The sequence below is a fragment of the Sorex araneus genome, chromosome 3 (assembly GCF_027595985.1).
Source record: "Sorex araneus isolate mSorAra2 chromosome 3, mSorAra2.pri, whole genome shotgun sequence".
In the NCBI taxonomy this organism is placed as follows: domain Eukaryota; kingdom Metazoa; phylum Chordata; class Mammalia; order Eulipotyphla; family Soricidae; genus Sorex; species Sorex araneus.
The window spans coordinates 197,605,712-197,631,365 of record NC_073304.1 but is presented as its reverse complement, the minus strand read 5'-3'; the positions used below and the strand labels follow the sequence as shown (position 1 = coordinate 197,631,365).

Here is a 25,654-nt window from a genome sequence, read left to right as displayed (position 1 = left end):
TGTAAAGCTGAATCAAGCAGTGCGTTTCTGTACTAAAATTAATTATGGCAAGAAAGGAGATTTGGTCAACCTGTAAGAAAATATCAACAAAATGCCACAGAAGTCAAAAAGAAAAATTAACTTACAAAGCAGTTTTTAGAAAGACCCAGATTTTTCTCAAATGCTCTATTCTATCAGTGTGGCCCGTGTCCCGGGAGAGTCTGTCTCTGCAGATAACATACGTGAGAGTTTAAAGCAAAGTTTTGTAAAACATAGGTAAGGTTGCACTTATATTCATAGGAATGATCTGACTTCCAATACAAATAGAAAGAATTTCAAGGGGTTTGATTACTTCATTAAAAAAAAAGTATCTGTAATAGAATAGCAGTAAAGTTGTTAACTCTGATTTGAAAAATCTACAAATCAATATGTTTCTGAAAAAACCCAGCTTACAGCAATGCCCATTACACTATGTTCTAAACTGTAGCTTTTATAAAAAGAAAAATAATTCAGAGACTGACACAGTAATGAACTATTGAGCAAATTCCTAAGAAACGCACTGCCTGAAGAACTGTCCTTGTTACAAACAGAATTTATAAACAGTCTCAAAGAATGCCATAAAGAACCATGCAATTTGAAGGTGATTAGTAAACTACAAAAATGACCACAGTTATGTGCTAGTGCATATGCATGTGTAGATATAGTATAAATGTACATAAAGCATGTGGCTTGTAACATAATATAAAACATTTATATGGTGGGAATTCCAATTGCAACTACTTTTTTACAGCACTTAAAGAAGACGTTACATTTTGAACTTGAATACATTTCCAGATTCTAACAAAAATCTATGGAAGAGGTGAGTGTCCTTCATATATTCAAGGTCAATTATCAACCAAAATAAGTCTAAAAATAAAATTTTTGGTTACTTATAGAAATACTCTATAAGCATAGAGCAACATGACGCCAATTCCATTTCACTGCAGTAAATAACTGCAGGTTATTTAATGCTGAATGAAGGACTGAATTTTATTGTTGCTAAGATGTTATAAATTGCTCAAAATTATACAAATTGTCAGCTCTGGTTAGTTTTCATAGGGTTTCCAAACCAATCTGGCATTTGCTGAAATTTGTTCCTTCTCATTACAAAGTGTCTTTCTGTTGCTGAACAACTTTAACATGACAAAGATGCTACCCTTCATGGCTAAAAATGGCATGCAATGTAATTATGAAACATGCACAGGAAACCGAAGGCAGAGCAAGTACTTACGGGTACATGGCCATCGTCGTCAGTTTAACAAAGATATCTTTGCTGGGTGCATCAGCAGTATTGCAAGTGAAGGCTTGTGGTGGAGGCATTTTGTGTTTCCTGCAGAAATCGGTAGGTGAAATACTATATTCTTGTTTAACTTCATGCAGGTCTGACTTTGCAGCTATGATTAAACAAGGTATTCTGCTGTCCATAAAGTGTTGCTATGGAATACAAAAACAAAAAACAAAAAACCCGAAAGCCATCAACATTTGATGATGAGTTCAAAATTTACCGAGTTTAATTAAATGTGCACCAAAAGATTTCTTGGCGAGGCAAAGCATCCAGTTTGAAGGAGACTCGAAGGAGAAGGTGGACTGAACAGCAAAGACCAGTAGTGACCAGGGTCTGTTTCATAAGGCCAGGCTGCTTTTCTTTCCTTTTTTTTTTGTGGGGGGGTGTCACACCCAAGCAATGCACAGGGGTTATTCCTGGCTCTGCACTCAGGAATTACTCCTGGCGGTGCTCGGGGGACCATATGGGATGCTGGGGATCGAACCCAGGTTGGCCACATGCAAGGCAAATGTTCTACCCACTGTGCTACTGCTCCGCCCCCCAGGCTGCTTTTCTAATGCTGCAAACAATATAAATTATAGATCTTCAGATCCACTATAATGAAAAACTTTACTGGAAATGAAATATGCAATACTAGGTGGATGAGGTCCTGGGTTTGGTCTCCCCACCTCACTGCTAAAGCACATACTTTAAAAGGAGTAATAGAGTCCATCTTAAAACGTACTATTTTCATACAAGAATCCTTAGTACTTGCACTTATATATGCCTATCTTTACATACTTGCTGGACATCACCATCATTATTATTTTTGTTTATTTTGGTTCTGGGCCACACCTGGTGATGCTCAGGAGTTATTCCTGGCTCTGCACTCAGGAATTACTCCAGGTGGTGCTTGAAGACAATTTAGGATGCTGGGGAATAAACCCAGGTTGGCCACATCCAAGGAGAGTGCCCCGCCCACTATACTATCTCTCTGGACCCCTGAAGGGCATGATTTGTATGCAACCAAGCCCTCGGTTTGTGATCCCTGGCATCTCACCACTCTTGTATTGCCAAGAGCAAACCCTGAGCACCTATGTTGGGAGTGGTAGACCCCCATCACTGGCAGGTATGGTCCAAAATTTTTTTTAACTGAAAGAATATACATCAGTCAAGAGGGGAAAAAAGTGTTTAAAATACAGATGTAGGGGCTGGAGTGATAGCGCAGCGGGTAGGGCGTTTGCCTTGCAGGCGGCCGACCCAGGTTCGAATCCCAGCATCCCATCTGTTCCCCTGAGCACCTCCAGGAGTAATTCCTGAGTGAAGAGCCAGGAGTAACCCCTGTGCATTGCTGGGTGTGACCCAAAAGCAAAAAAAAAAAAAACAAAAAAACAGATGTCTGGGACTCTACCACCTCAGTATATAAAAAAAAAAAAACCAGAATTCGGGGCTGGAGAGATAGCACAGCGGGTAGGGTGTTTGCCTTGCACGCGGCCGACCCGGGTTCAAATCCCAGCATCCCATATGGTCCCCTGAGCACCACCAGGGGTAATTCCTGAGTGCAGAGCCAGGAGTAACCCCTGTGCATCGCCAGGTGTGACCCAAAAAAGCAAAGCAAAAAAAAAAAAAAACACACACACACCAGAATTCATCTTTATTCTGTTTTCGGGCTAGCATACAGACACGTTTTTTGGTTTTTTGGTTTGGGGTCACACGTGGTGGTGCTCAGGAGCTGCTCCAGGCTTGGAGCTCAGAGGTGGCTTCTGGCAGTGCATGAGGACCTACATCATGCCAGGGAAAGAACTCAGTCTTAAACTCGCGAAGCATGCGCACTGGCCCTTGGCTATCTCTGCGGCCCTGCTCCACAGGGCCAGAGAGGTGGCTCAACGGGCTAAGCACAGGCTCTGCACGTGGGAGGCCCAGTGCCAAGCTTGGCAATCCATGGTTCCCTGAGCACTTGTAGAGAGAGACCCCGAGTACAGACCCTGGGAAAGTCCACGAGCGTTGCTGCATATGATGCCCCCCCAACACACAAACTAAAATAAACATTAAAAGGCTTAATAAATGTTAATTTCCTTGTATTTCTCTGGTTAGAAACATCACTGTAATTCCATCAACTCCACATACAGATGAACTTTGTTACAGACCAGATGAACAACAAACCTTAAAGATCCTGGCACAGTATTCAAAGGATTTGGGGTTACTGACATCATACACCAGGCACACAACATCACAAATGATCTCAGCCTCAGTTAGGAACTCCGATTCTGAGATATCATGCAACTTGAAAAAAAGAAAAACATAGTGAGAAAGATAAATATCATGAGACCATTTTATAACTAAAGTCATGATCTTTTACTACTTACCTTGTTATTAAAAAATACAGTTCAGAATAACTTCATACTATTTTCAGAAGTAAAAAACACAGCTAAACAAGTTAACTCTTATATGAATTAAAAATGATGAATCCTAAAGGCCTAGAGAAATCAACATTTAGTAATGCATGGAAAGCATCTGCTCTCTCTGTTCCATAGTGAAGAAGACATATGAAACATATAAAGTCAAGTCAAGAGACAGCGGAGCAGGTAGGACACTTGCTTTGCACAGAACCAACTCAGGTTTGGTTCCTGGCATCCTATATGGCCCCTGAGCTCGCCAGGAGAGAGTGAGCCTAAGTGCAGAGCCACAGCTGGGTGTGCCCCCTCAAGCCCCCGACTGTTTTCTAAAAAGTCTTGCTATTCAAATCTGTGTTCTTCCCCCCCCCTTTTTTTTTCCTTTTTGGGTCACACCCGTTACTCCTGGCTCTGCACTCAGGAATAACCCCTGGCAGTGCTGGGGGACCACATGGGATGCTGGGAATTGAACCAGGGTTGGCCGAGTGCAAGGCAAAGGCCCTACCCGCTGTGCTATCACTCCAGCCCTGTGTTCTCCGTTGAGCACATATCTCACTTGCTTGCTGTTTCCACTCTAGAGAAGCCTGTGCTCTCTCAAACATGTACTTCTCTCTTTCTTTCCCCTCACATCTTTCTAAATAAGTTTCAACATAAACTATGCTGATTCTCACACACACACACACACACACACACACACACACACGAAAACATATTAAGTCAACAGCCTAAACAGATTCAGACCATTGCCTAAGATAACAAATCTAACGTATCTAATAAGTCATCAGACCAAACTCTGATATGATTCCAAGGTCAACTTTCTTTCTCTGACACCAGCTTTTCCTTTCCACCAATCAAAAGCACAAGCCAAAGAACTCTTACACTAAGGTCTCTTTGTTCTACTCCACTGCCTACTCTTTTTCCAATGTTTACGGGAGTGAAGAGAAAGCTCAATGAGCTAGAGCAATGCTGTGCCTGCAGACGGCCTGGGCTTATCACCAGGACAGCATATGGGTCCCGGGCACTGCCAGGAGTGATTTCAAAGCACCAAGCCAGAAGCAGTCCCCTAGGCACTGCCAAGTATGGCTCAAAAAACTGTACTGCACTGTCATCCCATTGTTCATCGATTTACTTGAGCGGACACCAGTAATGTCTCCATTGTGAGATTTGTTGTTACTGTTTTTGGCATATTGAATACGCCATGGGTATCTTGCCAGGCTCTGCCATGCGGGTGGGATACTCTCAGTAGCTGCCGGACTCTCCGAGAGGGGCGGAGGAATCAAACCTGGGTCGGCCGCGTGCAAGGCAAACGCCCTACCTGCTTTGCTATCACTCCAGTCCTCAAAAAAAAAAAACAAAGAAAAACTCCACTGTGTATTATAAAACCTTCTGTAGAAAAACTCCACTGAGTATACACAATATGAGTAAAAGCCCAGCACTGAGTCATACTAAGACAGTGTATCTCCACTGAGAAGGAAAAGTCTAGTTAGAAGTAACTAAATATCAAGATACTTAGTTTAATAAATATCAAAATGTTACCATAGCCTGAATACTGAGAAACATCAAAGATAGCAATAAGCAAGAATAAAACCAGGAAAATTAAGCCAGCAATATTTGCTGAAGATACAAAACACCAAAGTATATTTAGAAGCAAAGAATGTTGATAAACAAGGTTTAACATAAAACTACAAAGAACTGGGGCTGGAGCGATAGCACTGCGGGTAGGGCGTTTGCCTTGTAGGCGGCTGACCCGGGCTTGATTCCCAGCATCCCATATGGTCCCCAAGCACCGCCAGAAGTGATTCCTGAGTGCATGAGCCAGGAGTAACGCCTGTGCATTGCCGGGTGTGACCCAAAAAGAAAAAAAAGAAAGGAGGAAAAAAAAGCAAAAAAAAAAAAAACCCAAACAAACAAATAAAACTGCAAAGAACTGTTATAAAGAATTAAATGTTCATAACATTCAGTGTAAGCATCATGATTTCCAAAAAGTAAGAGAGAGAAAGTAAATTTTTCTGGTACCCAGCACTTGACAGATAGGAGCTTTTCAGATTAGCTAACTTAAGAAACTTGGATTCAGAGACATTAAGTCCACTGGCCAACCTCACAGAGCTCAAGGTTCACACGTCAATCTGACTGGATTCAAGGAGAATATACAACCTTGGGCTGGACACAGTGCAGTGGGTAGGGTGTGAGCCATGCCACACAGCTGACCCAGGTTTGATCCCCAGCATCCCATATGGCCCTTCCAGGGGTGATCCCTGAGTGCAGAACCAAGAATAAGCCCTGATTATGGCCAGGGATGGCCCAAACAAACAAACAAACAAAACCAGAATATATAACCTCTTCAACCTATGTATCACAGTGATTTTTTTCATTCTCTTTTTCACTCATTTTTAAGGCTAATACATTTTTAAGGATAACACATTGGTTGGCTATATTCCTCTCCTATCTAGATAAAACCTGACTCAACAATCGTACTAATATGTTAACATTAATTTCTAGTCAATATAGTAGATCTTTTTTTTTTGCTTTTTGGGTCACACCCAGCAATGCACAGGGGTCATTCCTGGCTCATGCACTCAGGAATCACCCCTGGCGGTGCTCAGGGGACCATATGGGATGCTGGGATTTGAACCCGGGTCGGCTGCGATAGCAGATCATTTTTTAAAGGAATGAAAGGAGTGAAAGAGTGTATGTGTATATAAATATACATGCACACACTCTACGTGTGTGTGTGTGTGTGTGTGTGTGTGTGTGTGTGTGTGTGTGAGGGGAGAGAAGGAAAGGAATACATGTCCAAGAAAAAACAGCCTGAAAAAGCAAGCAAGCAAACAGATACAGAAACAAATAAGATACATGGTCAAGAGAGAACAAGTGCTTAAGGAGCAAGCCGGTTTTTTTGTTTTGTTTTGTTTTTGGCTTTTCAGGCCCCACCCGGCGATGCTCAGGGGTTACTCCTGGCTCTGCACTCAGGAATTACTCCTCGCAGGTTGGGGGGACCAAATGGGATGCCAGGGATCAAACTCGGGCTGGCCATATCCAAGGCAAATGCCCTACTCACTGTGCTACTGCTCTGGCCCCTGACCTTTCTACCCTTTGTGGTACAAGGGACTGAACTCCTGATTTTGAACACGTGAGGCATGCACTCCACCACTGAGTCATATCCGTAGTTCTATTTTATTTTTGAAGTAAAATAGTTGTATTTAGAGAAATGCAAGGAGAGTCAGAGAGGGAGAGAAAGAAAGAGAGTGAGTACATATTGCCAGTTGCAGTGTGGGAAGCAAAGAATGAGTCTTTGACTTTCTTATGGTATAACATACAATTAAGCATATAATAACATACAATTAAGCAGGCAAATAGATGAATTTTTACTTATTTCTACTCCCATGTTATCACCATACAAGATCAAGGGAATAAAGATTAATTCAAATGAACGAATTAGGTGAAAGAACTCAAGAGAAAGTTCAATATACAACCATTAAACTAACCCCCACTGTGTCTTCAAAATTTTTTGAAAAGATTCACAATGATTCATAATCCTTAAAGGTCTGAGGATTTCTTACCAACAAATATTTCTCTTGTCCATATACATAAACAGTGTTGATTGCATAGTAGGATTTATGATCATCACGAATTTTCTTCTGCCTCTGAAAATACAAAAACTCTCAATATTTACAGTAAGAAAATGTTATTAGTTTTTACACTACACACACCCTATGTATATGCAATAATATTTTAAATAACGGGGCAATCTTTGGGCCAGAGAGGTAGTACTTGCTATGCATGCAACTGACCCATTTGAAATCCAGTCTCAGAGCACTGCAAGGAGTAACTCATTAGCTCAGAGCCTCTGAGTGGACACTTCTGGGGGTGGACAAAATATACTGCCCTCACCAAAAGAAAAAAAAAAGACACTATCCCTTATACTATGTATTGTTTACTAGTGCAAAGGGAATACTGATCATATATATATAATCAGTATATAATCAGTATATATAATCAGTATATATATTTTAGCTCTTAAGTTCTAGGAAAAAGAAAGCATTTGTTTCACATACAGTTGGAAGTAGTAGCTGAAAGGAAAAAAATGATATTATTGAAAGTATTCCAGAGCCACCTGCTGGCAATTCTCAATATACTACAATTTGGTACCAGACTCATCTAGAAATACATTAACTACCTTACTTAAGGGAGCAGCATAAGAATTAACTATCAGTAACATTTACGTATCAGTACCTTTCAAACACTTGAACTATTTATCATGCACTCAGTGCAGTATGGTATGCTTACAATTCAGATCTAGTGCTGTGTTAAGGGTTTTCATAAGTGTATTAATTTAATCTACATTTAAACACATTTTAAAAAAGATAAAATGTGGGGCTTAAGAGATCATAGAGAGGGGGCTGGAGCAACAGGACAGTGGGTAGGGCATTTGCCTTGCACGAAGTCAACCCAGGTTCGATTCCCCAGCATCCCGTATGGTCCCCGAGCACTGCCAGGAGTAATTCCTGAGTGCAGAGCCAGGAGCAACCTCTGAGCATCTCTGGGTGTGACCCAAAAAGAAAAAAAAAAAGAGAGAGAGAGAGAGAGAACATAGAGAGAACAGGGTGGCTGCCTTGTACATGGTAAAATCTGGTTCAATCCTTGGCACCCCCAGGTGTTCCTGCTGAGCACCGAACCAGGAGTAAGTCCTGAGCACAGCCAGGAGTGGGCCAAGAACCAGAGGAAAAATAAAAAGGTAAGAAGGATAAATGAGGGTAAGCGGGATGGTTCAGAAAACTAGAGCACATGCTATGCCCATGGGCTTCCTGGTCTCATTCCCGGCACCTCACGTTCCCCAGAGCACCAAGCTGGGAATGGCCCACGAGTAACGGTGGGTATGGCACAAACCCACCCCACCCCACCCCCGCAGCCAAAGACATGACAGCTGGGGCCAGAGAGGATTACAGCAGGGAAGGCACTTGTCTTGCATGCGGCAACCTGGATTCTGTCCCTGACACCTCATTCTGTCCAGCAGGAGTGATCCCTGAGCACGAAAGCAGGAGGAAACCCTGAGGACAGCCGGGGATGGGCAAAAACCAAATTATCACCATAAAGGTTTTACTTATTTATTATTTGTTGCACGAAGTTCTATGTTTTGAGATCTCACCATTAAGTTTCTTCCAAGAAGAGCCTGAAGAACTCCACTTTTACCACAGCCTTTCATGCCAATGACATTACATCGGAACACATTTCTCTGGGTTTGCTTTTTCTGAAGGTCTATCTTTTTATCTCTTGTCACTGCAAAAGGGGAAAAACAGACATACTGAGCCTCAACCTCACTTTCTACTAAACAGAGGACGGCTGCTTATCACTTTCTGTATTTAATAAATAAACATACTGTTTGCAGTCAAGCTGCATGAGAAATAGGATACTAAACCCAATACAGACTGGCCCCTCTTAGTGGGAAAGATGGCTTTATTTTTTTTTTTTTGCTTTTTGGGTCACACCCAAAGATACACAAGAGGGGTTACTCCTGGCTCATGCACTCAGGAATCAATCCTGGCAGTGTCGGGGGACCACATGAGATGCTGGAAATCGAACCCGGGTTGGCTGCACGCAAGGCAAACGCCCTACCCACTGTGCTATCGCTCCAGCCCAAAGATGCATATTTTTAAAAAGGTTGCTACAAAGTGAACTTCTAATAGTCATTTATTTCATCATAAAATAAGTAGCATATTTTCATAATGACAGTGACCTAAAATTGGGGCCAGATATAGTACAGTGGGTAGGGCATTTACCCTGCACATGTCTGATCTGGATTTGATCCCTGGCACCCCATATGGTTCCCATAAGTCCTGCAAGAAGTGATTTCTGAGTGCAGAGCCAGAAGTAAGCCTTGAGCACTGCCAGGTATGGCCCCAAAACCAAAAAGCAAAACAAAACAAAAACAAAAATAGAGGTACCCAGAGATTCAACTACAACAAAGCTCACTGGAGACCTGAAATATGATAGCAAAAAAAAAACAAAAAAAAAACCCTAAAAATGATAGGGGCCAGAGCGACAGTACACCGGGTAGGCCTTGAATGTGGCTGACCAGGGTTCAATCCCAGCATCCAATATAGTCCCTCAACACTGCCACGAGTGATTCCTGAGTGCAGAGCCAGGAGTAACCCCTGAGCATCGCTAGGGGTAACTCAAAACAAACAAACAGAAAAACAAAAACTAAAAATTATAAAAAGAAAACACACAGTAACTAAGGGACAGTAATAGGACATACATGTAGTGATACCTTATTTAAGTGGTACATTATTTAACCTTAAAGATAAAAGTATTTACTGATACAGGAAGAGATTCACAATATTGAGTGAAAGGACTTCATGTAGGCAAGCAATGTTGTCCTGCTCTTTGGTACTGAATTCAATACTGTCAAACTGGTTAAGTACCTTAAGGGTACTGGCTGATGACCAACTTACCCCACCCCCTCTCCCCTCTACAACACACACACAAATTAGGGTGTTAGCTTTAAAAAACTTTTTTTAAGTTCTTGGATCACACTTGGCAATGCTCAGTGGTTACTCCTGGGTCTACACTCAGGAATTACTCCTGGTGGTGCTCAGGGGACAATATGGGATGCCCAGGATCGAACCTGGGTTAGGTGCATGCAAAGCAAGCACGCTACCTGCTGTACTATCTCTCTGAGCTCCCGATTATTCAGACTTTTAAAATGATCAGTTTCTAATTTGTCACTTACGTATCTACTCATGTTCTTTTCTGTGGGAGAGGGGATCATACCCCGCAATACTCAGGGGTTAGTTTGGCTCTGCACTCAGGAATTAACTCCTGGTAGTGTCTGGGAGACCATATGGGATGCGGGGACTGAACCGGTGTTGGCTGCATGCAAGGCAAGCACACTACCAGCTGTATTATCTCTCCAGCCCCCATTGGTGTTTTTTAAGGAATGCGCAGTGCTTGGCAAGAAAGCCTAGCCAACATTACAAGATCTGTGAAAAAATTTTTAATGTGGAAATGGTTACAAAGTTGAGAGCTTTAACTCACCATGTGCCATCATGTGGAAATAGGAAGTATTAGTGTTTGTTAACCTTTTGTTTTGGGGCCACACTCATCAGTGTTTAGGGTTACTCCTGGCTCTGCACTCAGGGGTCATTGCTGGTGGGCTTGGGGGACCTTATGGGATGCCAGGGATCAAACCTGGGTCAGTCCTGCCCAAGGTAAACGCCTACCTGTGTACTACTGCTCCAGCCCCACAGGCAGTAATTTTTCATTAGGAATTACTCATAAGGTAATTTTTCATTAGGAATTACTCAAAGTAATTTTTCATAAGGAATTACTCTTACTACCAACAGCCCTCTTCAATTTTTATCAGTGGGTAATTTTAGACAAAAAAAAGAAGTAAACTGGGGCTGAACAGATAGAACAGCAGGTAAGGCACTTGTCTTGCACGCTGTTGACCCAGGTTTGATTCCCTGCATCCCACACGGTCCCCCAAACCTGTAAAGGAGTGATTCCTGAGTGCAGAGCCTGAGTAAAACCTGAGCACTGCTGGTTATGGCAATAAATAAATAAATAAATAAATCGCTTGCCTTGTGACTGGCCCACCTGGGTTTGATCTCCAGCACCCTATATAATCCCCTGAGCTTGCCAGGAGTAATCCATGAGCACTGCCGGGTGTGACCCCAAACCCCCCACAATAAAAATAAAAACAGAGGGTGCCTGAGCCATAACACAGCAGGTAGGTTATTTGCCTTGCACACAGTCGACCCGGGTTGATCCCTGGCATCCCATGTGGTCCCCTGAGGACTGCCAGGAGAAATTCGTGAGTGAAGAGCCAGGAGTAACCCCTGAGCATTGACGGGTATGACCCAAAAACCCATAAATAAATAAACAAACAAATAAATTTAATTTAGTTAAAAACAACAAAATTTTGAAAAAGAAAATCAAGTAGCTCAACTCAAAAGAAACTGCCGAGTCATAGGAGAAGTGAGTTTAAACACAGAAGCCCAATGAAGATGAGCTAAACTTAAAAAGCATTCCTAGGGGCTGGAGTGATAGCACAGCTGACAGGGCATTTGCCTTGCACGCGGCCGACCCGGGTTTGATTCCCAGCATCCCATATGGTCCTCCAGCACCACCAGGAGTAATTCCTGAGTGCAGAGCCAGGAGTAACCCTGTGCATCACCAGGTGTGACCCTAAAACCAAAAAAAAAAAAAAAGCGTTTTTAATACTGAGCTGAATACGATTCGGATGTTACCTGTAATGGCTGAGGCCTGAGACTCCTGCTCTGTCAATATTGAGTAGCCGAGATAGCCCAAATACTCCAGGCACCGCTGCACGTCTAAGTAGGTGGTGAGCCTAGGAAAGTGCAAGCACACAAGGGAAAGAAGTTCCTGAGGGAACATTTCTAGAAGAAAATTTCAACAGTTCACAGAACTACACAACCAAACCCCATGGAGTTTCTGCCAGATTGCTCTAATTTCATCACGCGTCCATCATGGCAAGCTCCTTAACCGCTGCACCATCTCTCGAGTCCTATCCTGCCCCGTCCCGGCTTGTCGGGAGGTGGAGGTGGGATGCAGGGGAGGAGGGGGGTTGGGTCACACAGCACGTGGTGTTCAGGGGACCTTATTCGGTGTCGGGGATTCAAACCAAGGTCATGAACACCACAGCCGCACGGAAGGCCAGGGTCTTATCTCCTCTATCTCCCAGCTCTGTGACCTTTTCTAAAGGCAAGAACAAGAACGGAGACTGCAGGGTGGGGCGGGGGAAATAAGGCTCCTGACCCGACTCTCCCGCCTAAAGAGGGCAAACCACACAGAGGAACAGGAAGAGCAGGCATGTTTTTACATAACAAGAAAACCATGTGCTCTGGCCCTTGAGACATCTTTCCAGCCCTAAATTCATCTTTTTTTTGGGGGGGGGCAGGAGGGGAGAGTCCTCTGGGCCACAGGCAGTGCTCAGGAGTGAGCTTGGCGGTGCTCAGGGGATCCCTGTGTGGTGGCAAGCAAAAGAAAAAGAGCTTTACCCTTTGCACTAGCTCCCAGCCTCTAAATCATGATCTGAAAAATGGAACTGATACTAGTACTGAGAAAGTTAATCTCAAGTAACTCCTTTTTTTTTGGGGGGGGAGGGCGTGGGGAAGGGCACACCCAGGGATGCTCAGGGGTTATTCCTGGCTCAGCACTGAAGAATTAGGCAGTGCTCGGGGGGTCATATGAGATGCCAAGGATTGAACCCAGGTCAGCTGTGCACAAGGCAAGTGCCCTACCTGCTATACTATGACTCAGGCCCTGACCATCCTCTTCTCACATATAACCATAGGATTTTCTTAGTACCACCAATAACTGTCAGTCACACTGTAACAAGGATGTGGACAAACCATTGCTAAGTCTAAGGGAGCACTAAAACAATGAAAACTCAAATGCAAAGTAAGTCTGTCGAGTCAAGAATAAACATAACCTGGGCTGGAGAGATAGCACAGTGGGTAGGGCGTTTGCCTTGCACGCGGCTGACCCGGGTTCAAATCCCAGCATCCCATATGGTCCCCTGAGCATGGCCAGGGGTAATTCCTGAGTGCAGAGCCAGGAGTAACCCCTGTGCATTGCCAGGTGTGACCCAAAAAGAAAAAAAAAACAAACAAACATATTCTTCTTATATATTGAAATGATAAGAATTACACAACTGCAGCATGATTTCTAATTTCCTTCTCCAAAAAAGTATTAGAATTTAGTTCAGTTTGGGGCTGGAAAGATATAGTAGGTAAGGCATCTGCTTTGCAAGTTTAAACTCCAGCACCACCTACGGGCCCCCAGACTTTGCCAGGTGTTATTCGAGCACAGAGCCAGGAGTAAGCCCTGAGAATAGCAGGGTGTGGCACTATCACCGGGGGAAATAAAAGGAATTTAGTTCAGTTTTGATATACGACTTTATGTTGTTCTCCCATATATAATCCAAAGCAAACAATGCTTAACAAATTTATAAATACCTAGAGCTTACCTTAAGAGAGGCCAGAGAGATAGTACAGTGGGCAAGGCACTTGCCTTACAAGTGGCCAACTCAGGTTTGATCTCTGGCATCCCACATGGTCCCCTGAGCACCTCCAGGAGTAATTCCTGACTGCAGAGTCAGGAATAGCCCCTGAGCATCACCAGGTGTGGCCCCCCCAAAAAGAAATAGTTCATCTTAGAGATAACATTATTTTAATTCCTGCTTACAAAGAGTTATGACCAAAACACTTCATAAGCTCTGCCAGCTTACAAAGTCATGAATGCAAGATGTGCCATCATTCTAAATTGGCCCTAGCTCTAGAGGAAAGAGATGAACTCCATACTCACGTCCACTGGGAAAGGAAGCCCTGGTAGGTTATCCAGCCTTTTTCATTGGTACAAACTGTATTATTCACATCTGGCCCCCAAGGTATGTAAGGGAAAACTTTAAATAAATCTTTAAGCTCATCAGGGGACAGAGCACAGTCTCTATCCTGCAAGGACACAAGGAAGTTGACAAGAAATTAGACATCTGGAAGAATGATTCCCAAACCCAACCTACCTAGTCAAGTAAATCTATGCTTCTAAAATCAAGAAATTTTACATTTCATGACCAAAGTTCCTCCATACATGAGAAATTCTATGCAAGAGCTTAAGAGAAACTAGGGCTTTTTTTTTTCTTTTTAAGAAAATGCCAAAATTAAAACATTATTGCTAGCCTTTTAAAAAAGAATTTGAGCAGCTTTCGGCTATATAGCACAAGCAACCCAAAGTGAAGGGAATCGAGTTAAATCACTCACAGAAAAACATTTTACAGTTTGTTATGGGAACCGCAGCTAAAAGCTTACCAAATCATGCTTGTCAAAGGTACTTTGGAGAAACAAATATGCATGATGATTTAATTCAGTAGTGCAATCAGGAGGTATTTTTAGCCTGTTGATTAAAAATTTTAAGAGAATAATAAATCATTAATCAAATATTAAACTTTAAGATAGGAATAAAAAATTACAGTGAAGTTGTTTTGTGGGACAACATTACTTGCAAAATAACTTTTTCTGGAGTCATTTAGACTTTTCACCAGATGCTAAGTCTCTCCATCAAAGAGTTGTCATAACGCTTACTCCAAAGTGACAGAGATGCTCTGTATATAATGAACTGCTAACAAGCAGGAGACAGCACACAAATAAATTACCTCGCTAAGTCAACAGAACAGGACAAATCCTCAGTGTGGGTGAGCTAGGGGTAGTGGGGAGTCAAAAGGGAACGTCTCTAGCCTGGGCTGAGAAGGTGTCAGGACTGCTGAAGACACGGTTGCCAGAACTGACTTTTGCTCAAAAGAGCATCAATTAGAAAGGGAGAAAGAGGGCTGAGGTGATAGCACAGTGCGGAGGGCATTTGCCTTGCACACGGCAGATCTGGGTTCGATCCCCATATGGTCCCCCGAGCACTGCCAGGAGGAATTCCTGAGTGCAGAGCCAGGAGTAATCCATGAGCATCGCCTGGTGTGATTCCTCACCACCACCACCACCACCAAAAAAAAAAAACTTCAGGGAAGAGAAGAAATGATAAAAAAGAAGACTACTAATAAGTATATGAGTTTTTGCTCCAAATTTATCAGGCATTTTGTCTCTCCTTCCTCAGCAAAAAGAAATTTGAAATGTTCTTATAATCCCTACAAGAAAACATGGAAGAGTCTGAGTCATGTTATAAATGAACTGGGGAAGCTTTTGCTTAAACATTTGGCGTTTTCTAGAGACATCTTCAGTTATCACAGCTGGGGGAGGAGGTGCTGCTGCATCGAGTGATGTGCTGAACAACCTAGTGCACAGGACAGGCTCCAAGGCTGAAATGGCAACAGGGCTGAGGACGAGACCCACTTCTGCAAACCCCGGTACACATCTAAACACCTGCCTGGTAACTTAACGCCTACCTACCTGTGTGCCAAATAAAAATGCACAGTGCCTGGCAAGTAAAATCAATCAGAAATTCGAATGTACATACAAGGGGAATAAATATTCAGGTGTCAAGTCCAGATCATCGTCATAACCAAATCGTCGGAGCACAGTCCACGTGGTTTCGTGTCTCCCTCTCTGGATAAAAAGTGTGTGTAAAAAAAGAAAACCTGAAATAAAATAAATAGTAAATACAACTAATGTTAAAAGAAAAAAAAAAGAACAGTATCTCTTTTGCCTAACATACAAAGAAAAGTGCAACATACAAAGACAGAAGCTTCATTTAGGAATGGATCTATACTAGTTGCAATTTGAAAATTCAAAAGGAAACAAAATTCACCAGTGTCTCAACAAAACAGTCAATTTCAGAATCATTTCACCTATATCCAAGGTCAGCAAGACTAGTGGGATGAAAAGGCTAAAGACATCCCAAGGAATACACTGACGTTCACAAAGTGATGAAAAACAAAAGAAGGGGCTGGAATGATAGCACAGCGGGTAGGGCGTTTGCCTTTGCACATGGCCAACCCGAGTTTCATTCCCAGAATCCCGTATGGTCCCCTGAGCACCACCAGAAGTAATTCCTGAGTGCAAAGCCAGGAGTAACCCCTGTGCTTTGCCAGGTGTGACCCAAAAGGGAAAAAAGAAAAGAAAAGAAAAAGAAGTCTTCTGCAGTTCTATTAGAAATTTCTGGTCCTCAATATCATTTCTCATTTCACTATGGCTCTATAATCTATTCCACAGGGAACATTTTGTACTTGATAAACCTGATGGGTAGATAAAATGTCTTCCCTAAAAATAATTTTTTTTTTTGCTTTTTGGGTCACACCTGGCAACGCACAGGGGTTACTCCTGGCTCTGCACTTAGGAATTACCCTTGGCTGTGCTCAGGGGACCATATGGGATACTGGGATTTGAACCCGGGTCGGCCACGTGCAAGGCAAACGCCCTACCCGCTGTGCTATCTCTCCAGCCCCCCTAAAAATAATTTCTATTTAAAGGATGCTTATGAAGAGAAAGCCTTTAAAGATAAATTTGTTTGTTTCAGGAATCTCCTTTCCTCATATGAACTTTTGTGTACAATCAATCGACCAATTTCTTTTTGCTTTTTGGGTCACACCACACAATGCACAGGGGTTACTCCTGGCTCTGCACTCAGGAATTACCCCTGGCAGTGCTCAGGGGACCATATGGGATGCTGGGGATCGAACTTGGGTCGGCTGCATGCAAGGCAAACGCCCGACCCGCTGTGCCAGCCAAATTGACCAGTTTCTAATTCACGCTGAAAATAAGGATAATAATCTTCACCAATGACCTGTTTCTTTCAGTTCTTAACTATCCAAATTAGACTTCTGGCATATATGTGTACAGTAACATTTCCCTTTAAGTACAAATAATGAAACAAGGCCTTCTACCTCCTGCTAAATCTGAAAACATTATGTTCAAAAGGGAGGAAGCCCTTTTGCCCACCTTTCAGTGTCAACCCGCTGTCAGCCACGCCGTCGCTTATATGTTTTCGAACTACGTTCTTGACATCTTCCAGAGCTTGAGGAGCTAATGGAGTGTTGAAACAAATTCTCTAACAAAAAGAAAATAGATAAATAAACAAAACATATTGTAAAAGCAGCACTAAACCCACAAATAAAACATTTATCTGCAAAGCACTATTAGGGGACAGAGCAATAATACAGCAGGTAAGGTGCTTGCTTCGTACAAGGCCAACATGAGTTCAATCCCTTGCATCCCATTTAGCACCCCAGAGCATTGCCAGGAGTGATACCTGAGTGCAAAACCAGGAGTAACCCCTGAATATTGCCAGGAATGCAACCCCCTCTAAAATTTTTTTAATTAAAATTAAAAATAATTTTTAAAAGCAGTTATTAAAGCATTAGAAAAAAAACCCCAAAACCAAAAACAAATTTTAAGTTAGGATATTCTCCTCTCCCCATCACTGTGTTAAAATAGAACATGCTACACTTAGAAATAAACTCTCCCCGCCTCCCCCACAATTTTTCTAAAACAGAGCTCTTTGTATAGCTGTGGTAAACAAAACAAGAAAGGACAATAACTCAGGTTCAGACTAAGTTTTTCTTAGTGTCTTAATAGACCCCAATGTAGCAGTCAAGAAATAACATCAGAGAATTCTCATTTCCTATACATAAGTTTTATACCCTAAGTAAAGATTTAAAAGACTGACGTAAAAGATAGTCTTACATGAAAAAGACACACACTTATCAACTTACTACAAAACGAATACATTTGTACAGCTTTTCTCACACACAAAAAAGGCCAAGACAGCAGAAGTCTGAAATAAAAGTCGGCTACCTGGAAAAAGTTGAGTTCAGCATCATTGAGCGTACCATCATTATCCTGATCCGATATTTTAAATATACGAGTAAGGGCTTTTATACAAGCTGGCTTCATCTATAGAACATTAAGAAAAACAATGGTTTTAATGATCACTTTCATAGCATTCAGATAATTCTGTTTTCACGATCAAATATACAACACAAATATAATCAACATAAAAAAAAAACAAGCTACAAGTTATTTCCTTGCATAGTTAAACCTTCGGGATGGTGGGGGATGGAAGTTGGGCCAAACCTCGCAGTGATCAAGGGTGACCCCTGGAGATGCTTGGGGGACCATACGTGGTGCCAGGGATCAAGTCAGGGTTACAACTGAAGCAGTTGTATGCCAGGCAAATGCCCCACCTCCTGAACTACTTCTCTGGCCTCTGAAAAAAAGGTTGATTTTTTTTGGTTTTGGTTTTTAGTTATCAAATTCAGATGGCATATGAATCACCTAAACTTTATTATTCCACAAGCACAACTAGTACAGATGGGGAGGTGAGCAGAGGACTCCGGACGACAGCTGGCCATGGCCACCTTTCAGACTGTCCGTTGTATTCATCTTTTATTATCACTATAGTTTAGGTGACCCACCTACAATAGTGCTAAGGTTTATGGCCTGGCTGTACAGCCTTTCTGCACCTCACTGCCCTTCGGTTACTTGAGTCTGTCTTCATCTAGTCTCCCAAAGACTTTAGGTTGTAGGATAATTTTTATTTTTCCTGAATCCAACTCAAATATATATGGAAAGCGTACTCTTGTTTTTCAGAAGATTCTGCTACAGGCTTACCCTGAAAGCATGAACTTGTGTAACACAAGGTACTGTCACTGTCACTGTCACTGTCATCCGGTTGCTCATCAATTTGTTCGAGCGGGCACCAGTAACATCTCTCATTGAGAGACTTATTGTTACTGTTTTTGGCATATCCAATACGCACGGGTAGCTTGCCAGGCTCTGCCGTGTGGACGAAATACTCTCGTTATCTTGCCAGGCTCTCCGAGAGGGATGAAGGAATCGAACACGGGGTGGCCGTGTGAAAGGCGAAAGCCCAACCGCTGTGCTATCGCTCCAGCCCACACAAGGTACAGTATCTAAAAATTCAATTTTTTTTTTTTTTTTAACCTCCGGCAGGTCCATCTAAGGAACAAATGACAGGTGGTGGCGGATGCTTTCATTTTACAGGATTAGAGACCAGAAGTGGGTGGGTAGTGATTACCAGATTAGCAGAACTAATAATAGGCCTAAGAAAAAAGAATTAACTGTAACCTAACTGAGGGGATTTGATGTTCACCAGGCTGGAACTTAGAGGTAGGGACTGTTATCCAAATTCTTTTGATAATAAGATATGCCTCCTGGCTGAATCAAAATGGAGCCGTGCTTTGGACAAATATTCTTAATAACTACTGTGAGGCAAGCGGGGACATACTGAATGACCAGCAAGTTGGAAAGCAGCGTTTCAATGAAAGAATGGTAAACCAGGACTAAGGAAGAACAAGAAAGGGTCAAATAAAGAGACAATTCAGACTGATTATTCACACTCAGCACTACTCTTAAGGGCCATGCAGCAAATATCCTGGGCTCTGAGGGCCAAGGGACAAAATGTGGGGTATCATGTAGGTATTTATAGAGCAACTGAGAACCAAATTTCCAAAATGTTTCGATGAGTGAATTAAAAAATATAGTTCTGTATGAATTTTCAACACAGGTCCACTAGGAGAATAGAATTTTTGGAAGGAGAATATTTTACTGAATAGGTATTTAATGGGGGCTGGAGTGATAGGACAGTGGGTAGGGTGTTTGCTTTGTACACGACTGACCCAGGTCTAATCTCCAGCATCCCTTACGGTCCCCAAAGCACTGCCAAGAGAAATTCCTGAATGCAGAGCCAGGAGTAAGCCCTGAGCATCCCTGGGTGTGACTCAAAAAACAAAAATAAAATAAATAAAATAGAGGTTCAAAGTTAGTATTCTTTTTTGTTTTCCTTTTTGGGTCACACAATGCAATGCACAGGGGTTACTCCTGGCTTTGCATTCAGGAATTACTCCTGGCGGTGCTCAGGGACCATATGGGATGCTGGGACTTGAAACCAATTTGGCCATGTGCAAGGCAAATGCCCTACCCACTGTGCTATCACTCCAGCCCCAAAAGCAAAAATGCTCTTAAAGAAGGATGACCACTCAATACCCCTATTTCAAACCACAACACCCAAAAGGAAAGAGAGATATCAAATTGGAATGCCCCGACACAGAGGTGGGGTGGGGTGGGGGGGTGGGAGGGATACTGGGTTCATTGGTGGCGGAGAATGGACACTGGTGGAGGGATGGGCTCTTAAACATTGCATGAGGGAAAAACAAGCACGAAAATGTGTGAATCTATAACTGTACCCTCACTGTCACTCACTAATTAAAAAATAAATTAATTAAAAAAAAAAGAAGGCAAAGTCAGGGTTCTTTATCATGAAAATTGACTGCAAATGTTTATCTGAAATGAGATTTTACGCATTTTATGTTTCATGTTTGAACAGTTATTTGGCATACATATATATATATAGTCAATACTGATAAATCATGAACATATAATTTTAATTGAAGACATTCAGTTCTTGGAAAATACTTAAATTCTCTTCTTCATATCTGGACTCAGTATATCATTGCACTGAAAATTATTAACTTCCAACTGAACCTTAGGTAGAAATTCCTGAACAACAGAGTCAAATTCACTATAGAATATGGAAATATTCTTTTCACCTGCAGTGAGGTATAAAAAATCTGATACTAGAACTATAGTAAGAGCTGAGAAAATCTATCTGCTTTGCCAACTAAAAATATGAAAATATGTTTTTGGGTTACAGAGATAGTACAGCAGGTAGGTGCGTGCTTTGCAGATGGTTGACTCAGATTTGATGTCTGGCACCATATAAAGTTCTCTGAACACAGGTAGAAATGATCCCTGAGCAGAGTCTAAAGTAAGCCCTACGCGCAGTCAGATATAGCCCCCTCATCATTCCCCCCACCAAAAAACCTTATTTGGGGCCAGGGATGTGGCCCAGTGGCACAGTGCTTGCCTTGCATGTGTGAGACCCTAGGTTTGATTCCGACAGTGCAAAACAAACAAAACAAATAAAAATCTGCTTCTTTTCCTGTTTTGATGATTGGTAATGCACTTGTAATAAAAAAAAATTAAAATATACTGGGAGCTGGAGCAACAGTATAGTGGGTACCCATGCATGCTGCTGATCTGGATTCAATCCTTGAATTTCATATGGTCCCCCAATCACCCCTAGGAGAAACTCCTGAGTAATGGAGTAAGCCCTGAGCATTGCTAGGAATAGTCCCCAAACAAAAAAAATCAGGGGCCAGAGACATAGCACAGCAGGTAGGGTGCTTGCCTTGCATGCAGATGGCCTGGGTTCGATCCCCAGCATATGGTCCCCAAGTACCATCAGGAGTGATCCCTCAGCAAAGTCAGAAGTAACCGCAGAGCATCACCGATTATGGACACAAAACACAAAACAAAGCAAAAAAACCTTCCAAAACCCAAAACCAGGGCCCAGATAGTACAGCAGGTTAAGGTCCTGCATATGGCCAAACCGGAGTTGATCCCTGCACCTCATGTGATCCCCCAAACACTGCCAGAAATGAGGATTAACTCCTAAGCATTGCCAGGTGTGTTCCAAAATTCAAAAAAACAAAGAAGGGGCTCGAGCAGTAGCACAGTGGGTAGGGCATTTGCCTTGCACACAGCCGACCCAGATTCAATTTCCAGCATCCCATATGGTCCCCCAAGCACCACCAGGAGTAATTTCTGAGTGCAGAGCCAGGAGTAACCCCTGAGTATGGCCGGGTGTGACCCAAAAAGCAAAAATACAAAAATAAAACAAAATATCCTATTACACGATAAACATGGTCTCTGAGATGCTGTCGACGACTCTGAATAACTATGTTAGGGGTCAGACCCTGAACAAAGGAGTGGTGCAGGTGCAAAGCACATGGAAGGCCTGGATCCATCTCCAGCACTGCCAGGGAGTGGTGCCTGAGCACTGTCAGATGAGGCGCCCAAACAAAAAACAAAATCCAAGTAGAACAACCATCCACGCAATTTGCAGTGTGCAGCAGCAAAAAGCAGAAGAGCACTGTGCCTCCGGAGCACAAAGGCAATCCTCTACAAACACAAAGGAACGACCTGGGAGCCGAGAGGCAGATCAGTGGCAGACGCAGGGCTTGCTGCACGTGCAGGGGGACCAGGCCTGATCCCCAGCACTGCATGGTACCCTGAACCCCAAAAGGAATAACCCTGGAGCACAGAGCCAGGAACACCCGAGCATCGGTGTCCATGGCCCAAAGAATCCTTAAGTGTTAGTCAAGTCTCATACAAATGGCCATCATACTAAACTTACAGTGACAAAGTTCAGTCCGCACTGACACAGCCCTGAAGGGGGTGGGGTGAGGGTCAGTGCCTACCTCCTTCTCCTCTGGACAGTACAGGGGCCCTGTAGGATGAAGGACAGCTTTCTGTGCATAATAAAATAGCTCTGATATGTTCTTCAGGTTTTTTGCGGAGCACTGAAAAAATAAAAGCCAAAAGCTCTATACCGTGACAATATGAGAATTAAAAATTATTCAACTAGCAACATACAGTATTAACAACATCACTTGAAGAAACCAAAAAGTGCATTTTTCTTTGTGGCTCTCACAATACTTATGTTTACAGAGAGCTTAGAGATCAACAACAAGTTCTGTTCTATTTGGTTTACATGACTTCCCGAATGGCAGGACATGTACTCCATCCCACACCTTCCCACCTATTCCAAACAGCCCCTTACTGAGAGTTCAACATCATCAAGTACAGAGTCAGAAGACAGAATAGGCGTACCTCCACACAGGTTTCTATCTCCGTGTACTGGTTCATAATGGGAAGGATGGTCTCCATACTACTATACTCCACCAGATCAGATTTGTTCCCAACCAATATCAAAGGCAGCCTGAAGTAAGTAGGGCACATTGAGTAACAAGGAAGGGAAAAGATGTTAGACTTACAGTTAATGTAAATCATAACCCATTCAAACTCACAAACTTTATTCAATCTCCCCAATTCGAACCCTCTACTACAGTCAGCACAAGCATCCTAGAGAGCACATTTATATTCAACAACAGACACTGAGTATTGCTGTAAACCGATACTGTTCTAGGAATTAAGAACATAACACAGCTAAGGTCTCTGCCCATTCAGGTATTAAAAACCAGGGGTCTGGGACTGGAGCAATAGCACAGCGGGTAGGGCGTTTGCCTTGCATGAGGTCGACCTGGGTTTGATTCCTAGCATCCCATATGGTCCCCTGAGCACTGCCAGGAGTAATTCCTGAGTGCAGGGCCAGAAGTAACCCCTGTGCATTGCCAGGTGTGGCTCCCCTCCCCCTGAAAAAAAAAAATCAGGGTCCTGAGGCCAGTGATAACACAGTGGGTCTGGTGTTTACCTTGCACATGGCCTACTCAGGTTCGATCTCTGGCATCCCATATGGACCCTAAGCCCCACCTATACTGATCCTTGAGCACAGAGCCAGGAGTTCCCAGAGCAGAGCCAAGTGTGCACCCCCCTCCCCTCCACCCAGCCCAATATCAGGGACAAAAGAAAGAAAACATCAGCGGCTGGAGAGATAGTACAGAGGGTAAGATGCTTGCCTTGCACATGGCCGAGCCCACCAAGAAGTGATCCCTGAGCACCATCATGTGTGGCCCAGAAAATCTAACAAATAATAATAATAAAAAAAAAGCCCCCAAACACTGAAAATTTAAGAAGTATAATAATCAAATTTAAAAGGCATTCCCAGGCCAGAGACATCGTCTAAGGTGAAGATACATGCCTCGCATGCAGCTGGACCCAGTTTTAAGTTCTGGCACCACACAGTCCCGAGCATTGCTGGGTGCAGGCCTGGAGACCCCGAGCACTGCTGGAGTGGCCCGGGCAGTCCCTGGCACTGCAGGGTCAGAGCAGAACTACATTTTCGGGTGCTGGCATTCACCAGACAACCCCAAAGGCTGAAACTCACCAGGAGGGCACCCACCCCCAAAGGGGAAAAATTTCCAATTCCATACGTGCTCTGAAGGAAATAAACAGGGTATGAGATATGGGAGCAGCTAATGAAATATTCAGTCAAGGGAAAATCTCTTGACAATGGGGACCCTCTATGTGAAGAGTCAGGAAGAGCTAGATGGGAAGGAAGGAAGGAAAGAACGTACAAAAGTCCCAGACAGAAAAATGTCCCCATAAATCCAAAGAACAGAAAAATGTCTGAACAGCCAGAGTACTGAGCAGAGTGGGGGAGTTTGAAAATGGAGAGAGGAACACAGGTCGGACACGTAACAACTCAGAGCTGAGGTAGGAAACATCTGCTCTAAGTGTCAAGTGGGAAACCACTCAAGAGTTATAACTAGGGGGAATGACACAATTTAATGACATTTGGGGATGGGAGGTTTAGAGCAGCACCCAGCAATGCTCAGGGTGTATGCTCAGGGATTATTTCTAGGGGGCTTGGAGGACCACATGGGGTGCAAGAATCAAACCCCAGTAGAACTCATGTAAAGCAAGCACCCTACCCCTGAGCCAGCTACCCAGCCCCTGATGACATGTTCTTGAGCCACTCTTGGTGGTACTTAGGGGACCCTGTGGTGCTGGGGGTGGAACCCTGGAACTCCCAAATGCAAAGCAAGTGCTCCAGCCCTTTGATCAATCTCCTTCACCTCAAAATAACATTTTAAATTAGTCACGTGTTATCTTTTAGAGATACAGAAATATTTACGGCATGACATAAATTTCTCAAAGTTATGTGGGGGGCAGTGTCGTGCTGAGGACCAAACCCAGGCCAAGTGCCTTACCTGCTATACTACCTCCCTGCCCTTCAAAATTATCTTAGTGGAAGTTTTGTACTTTTTTCTTTTTGGGTCATACCCGGCAATGCACAGGGGTTACTCCTAGCTCATGCACTCAGAAATTACTCCTGGTGTTGCTTGGGGGACCATATGGGACGCCGGGGATCGAACCCAGGTCAACTGTGTGCAAGGCAAATGCCCTACCCACTGTACTATCACTCCGGCCCCTCTTAGTGGAAGTTGTTTTTTTTTTGCTTTTTGGGTCACACCCGGTGATGCCAGGGGTTACTCCTGGCTCTGCACTCAGGAATCACTCCTGGCAGTGCTCAGGGGACCATATGGGATGCTGGGAATCGAACCCGGGTCGGCCGCGTGCAAGGCAAATGCCCTACCCACTGTGCTATTGGTCCAGCCCCACTTAGTGGAAGTTTTAAGAAATCAAATTGGCTATGAATTAATACTTCATCTTTGAAATTGTGAATCAATACAGTATCAAAGCTCTATTTTCGGCTTTGCTCCCCAACAGATACGCAGTCTCTAGTCACTCCAACCCCCAAAAAGATGTGTATGTATAAACTAAGATGGACCTACCTTTAAAGCAAATGTAGCAAAATGTTCATTGGTGGATCTAAGTAAATGAAGGTTTACAGATTTTCAATAAACATTTCAAAGTACTAAATGTACAAAGTCTGGGAGAAAAAAGAATACCTGCTGTCTTTGTCTGTCCTTTCATTTATGAGAGGAATCCATCGACTTGTTACCTAAAATCAAAGTTAATAAGAAGTAAACTGTGATAAAGATCTTTAAAAATTACTCTCCGTGGACCCA

General features: G+C 43.1%; 1 protein-coding gene across 7 annotated transcripts in view; it reads right to left on the bottom strand.

Annotated features, from left to right (window-relative positions):
- Positions 1-25,654, bottom strand: part of RHOT1 (ras homolog family member T1) — a 74,749-nt gene that overhangs the window by 17,121 nt on the left and 31,974 nt on the right. For 4 of the 7 annotated variants that reach the window (XM_055131085.1, XM_055131078.1, XM_055131079.1 and 1 more), the window contains exons 6-19: positions 25,535-25,587; positions 22,833-22,941; positions 22,421-22,522; positions 17,934-18,032; positions 17,079-17,187; positions 15,658-15,778; positions 14,505-14,589; positions 14,005-14,150; positions 11,925-12,025; positions 8,822-8,952; positions 7,236-7,319; positions 3,446-3,565; positions 1,250-1,452; positions 126-206 (exon numbers count right to left, since the gene is read on the bottom strand). In XM_055131085.1, coding sequence (XP_054987060.1) covers positions 126-206; positions 1,250-1,452; positions 3,446-3,565; positions 7,236-7,319; positions 8,822-8,952; positions 11,925-12,025; positions 14,005-14,150; positions 14,505-14,589; positions 15,658-15,778; positions 17,079-17,187; positions 17,934-18,032; positions 22,421-22,522; positions 22,833-22,941; positions 25,535-25,587 — 1,544 coding nt within the window. The remainder of the gene's footprint in view (positions 1-125; positions 207-1,249; positions 1,453-3,445; positions 3,566-7,235; positions 7,320-8,821; positions 8,953-11,924; positions 12,026-14,004; positions 14,151-14,504; positions 14,590-15,657; positions 15,779-17,078; positions 17,188-17,933; positions 18,033-22,420; positions 22,523-22,832; positions 22,942-25,534; positions 25,588-25,654) is intronic. The other 3 variants (XM_055131080.1, XM_055131081.1, XM_055131084.1) reach the window with 1 other exon arrangement.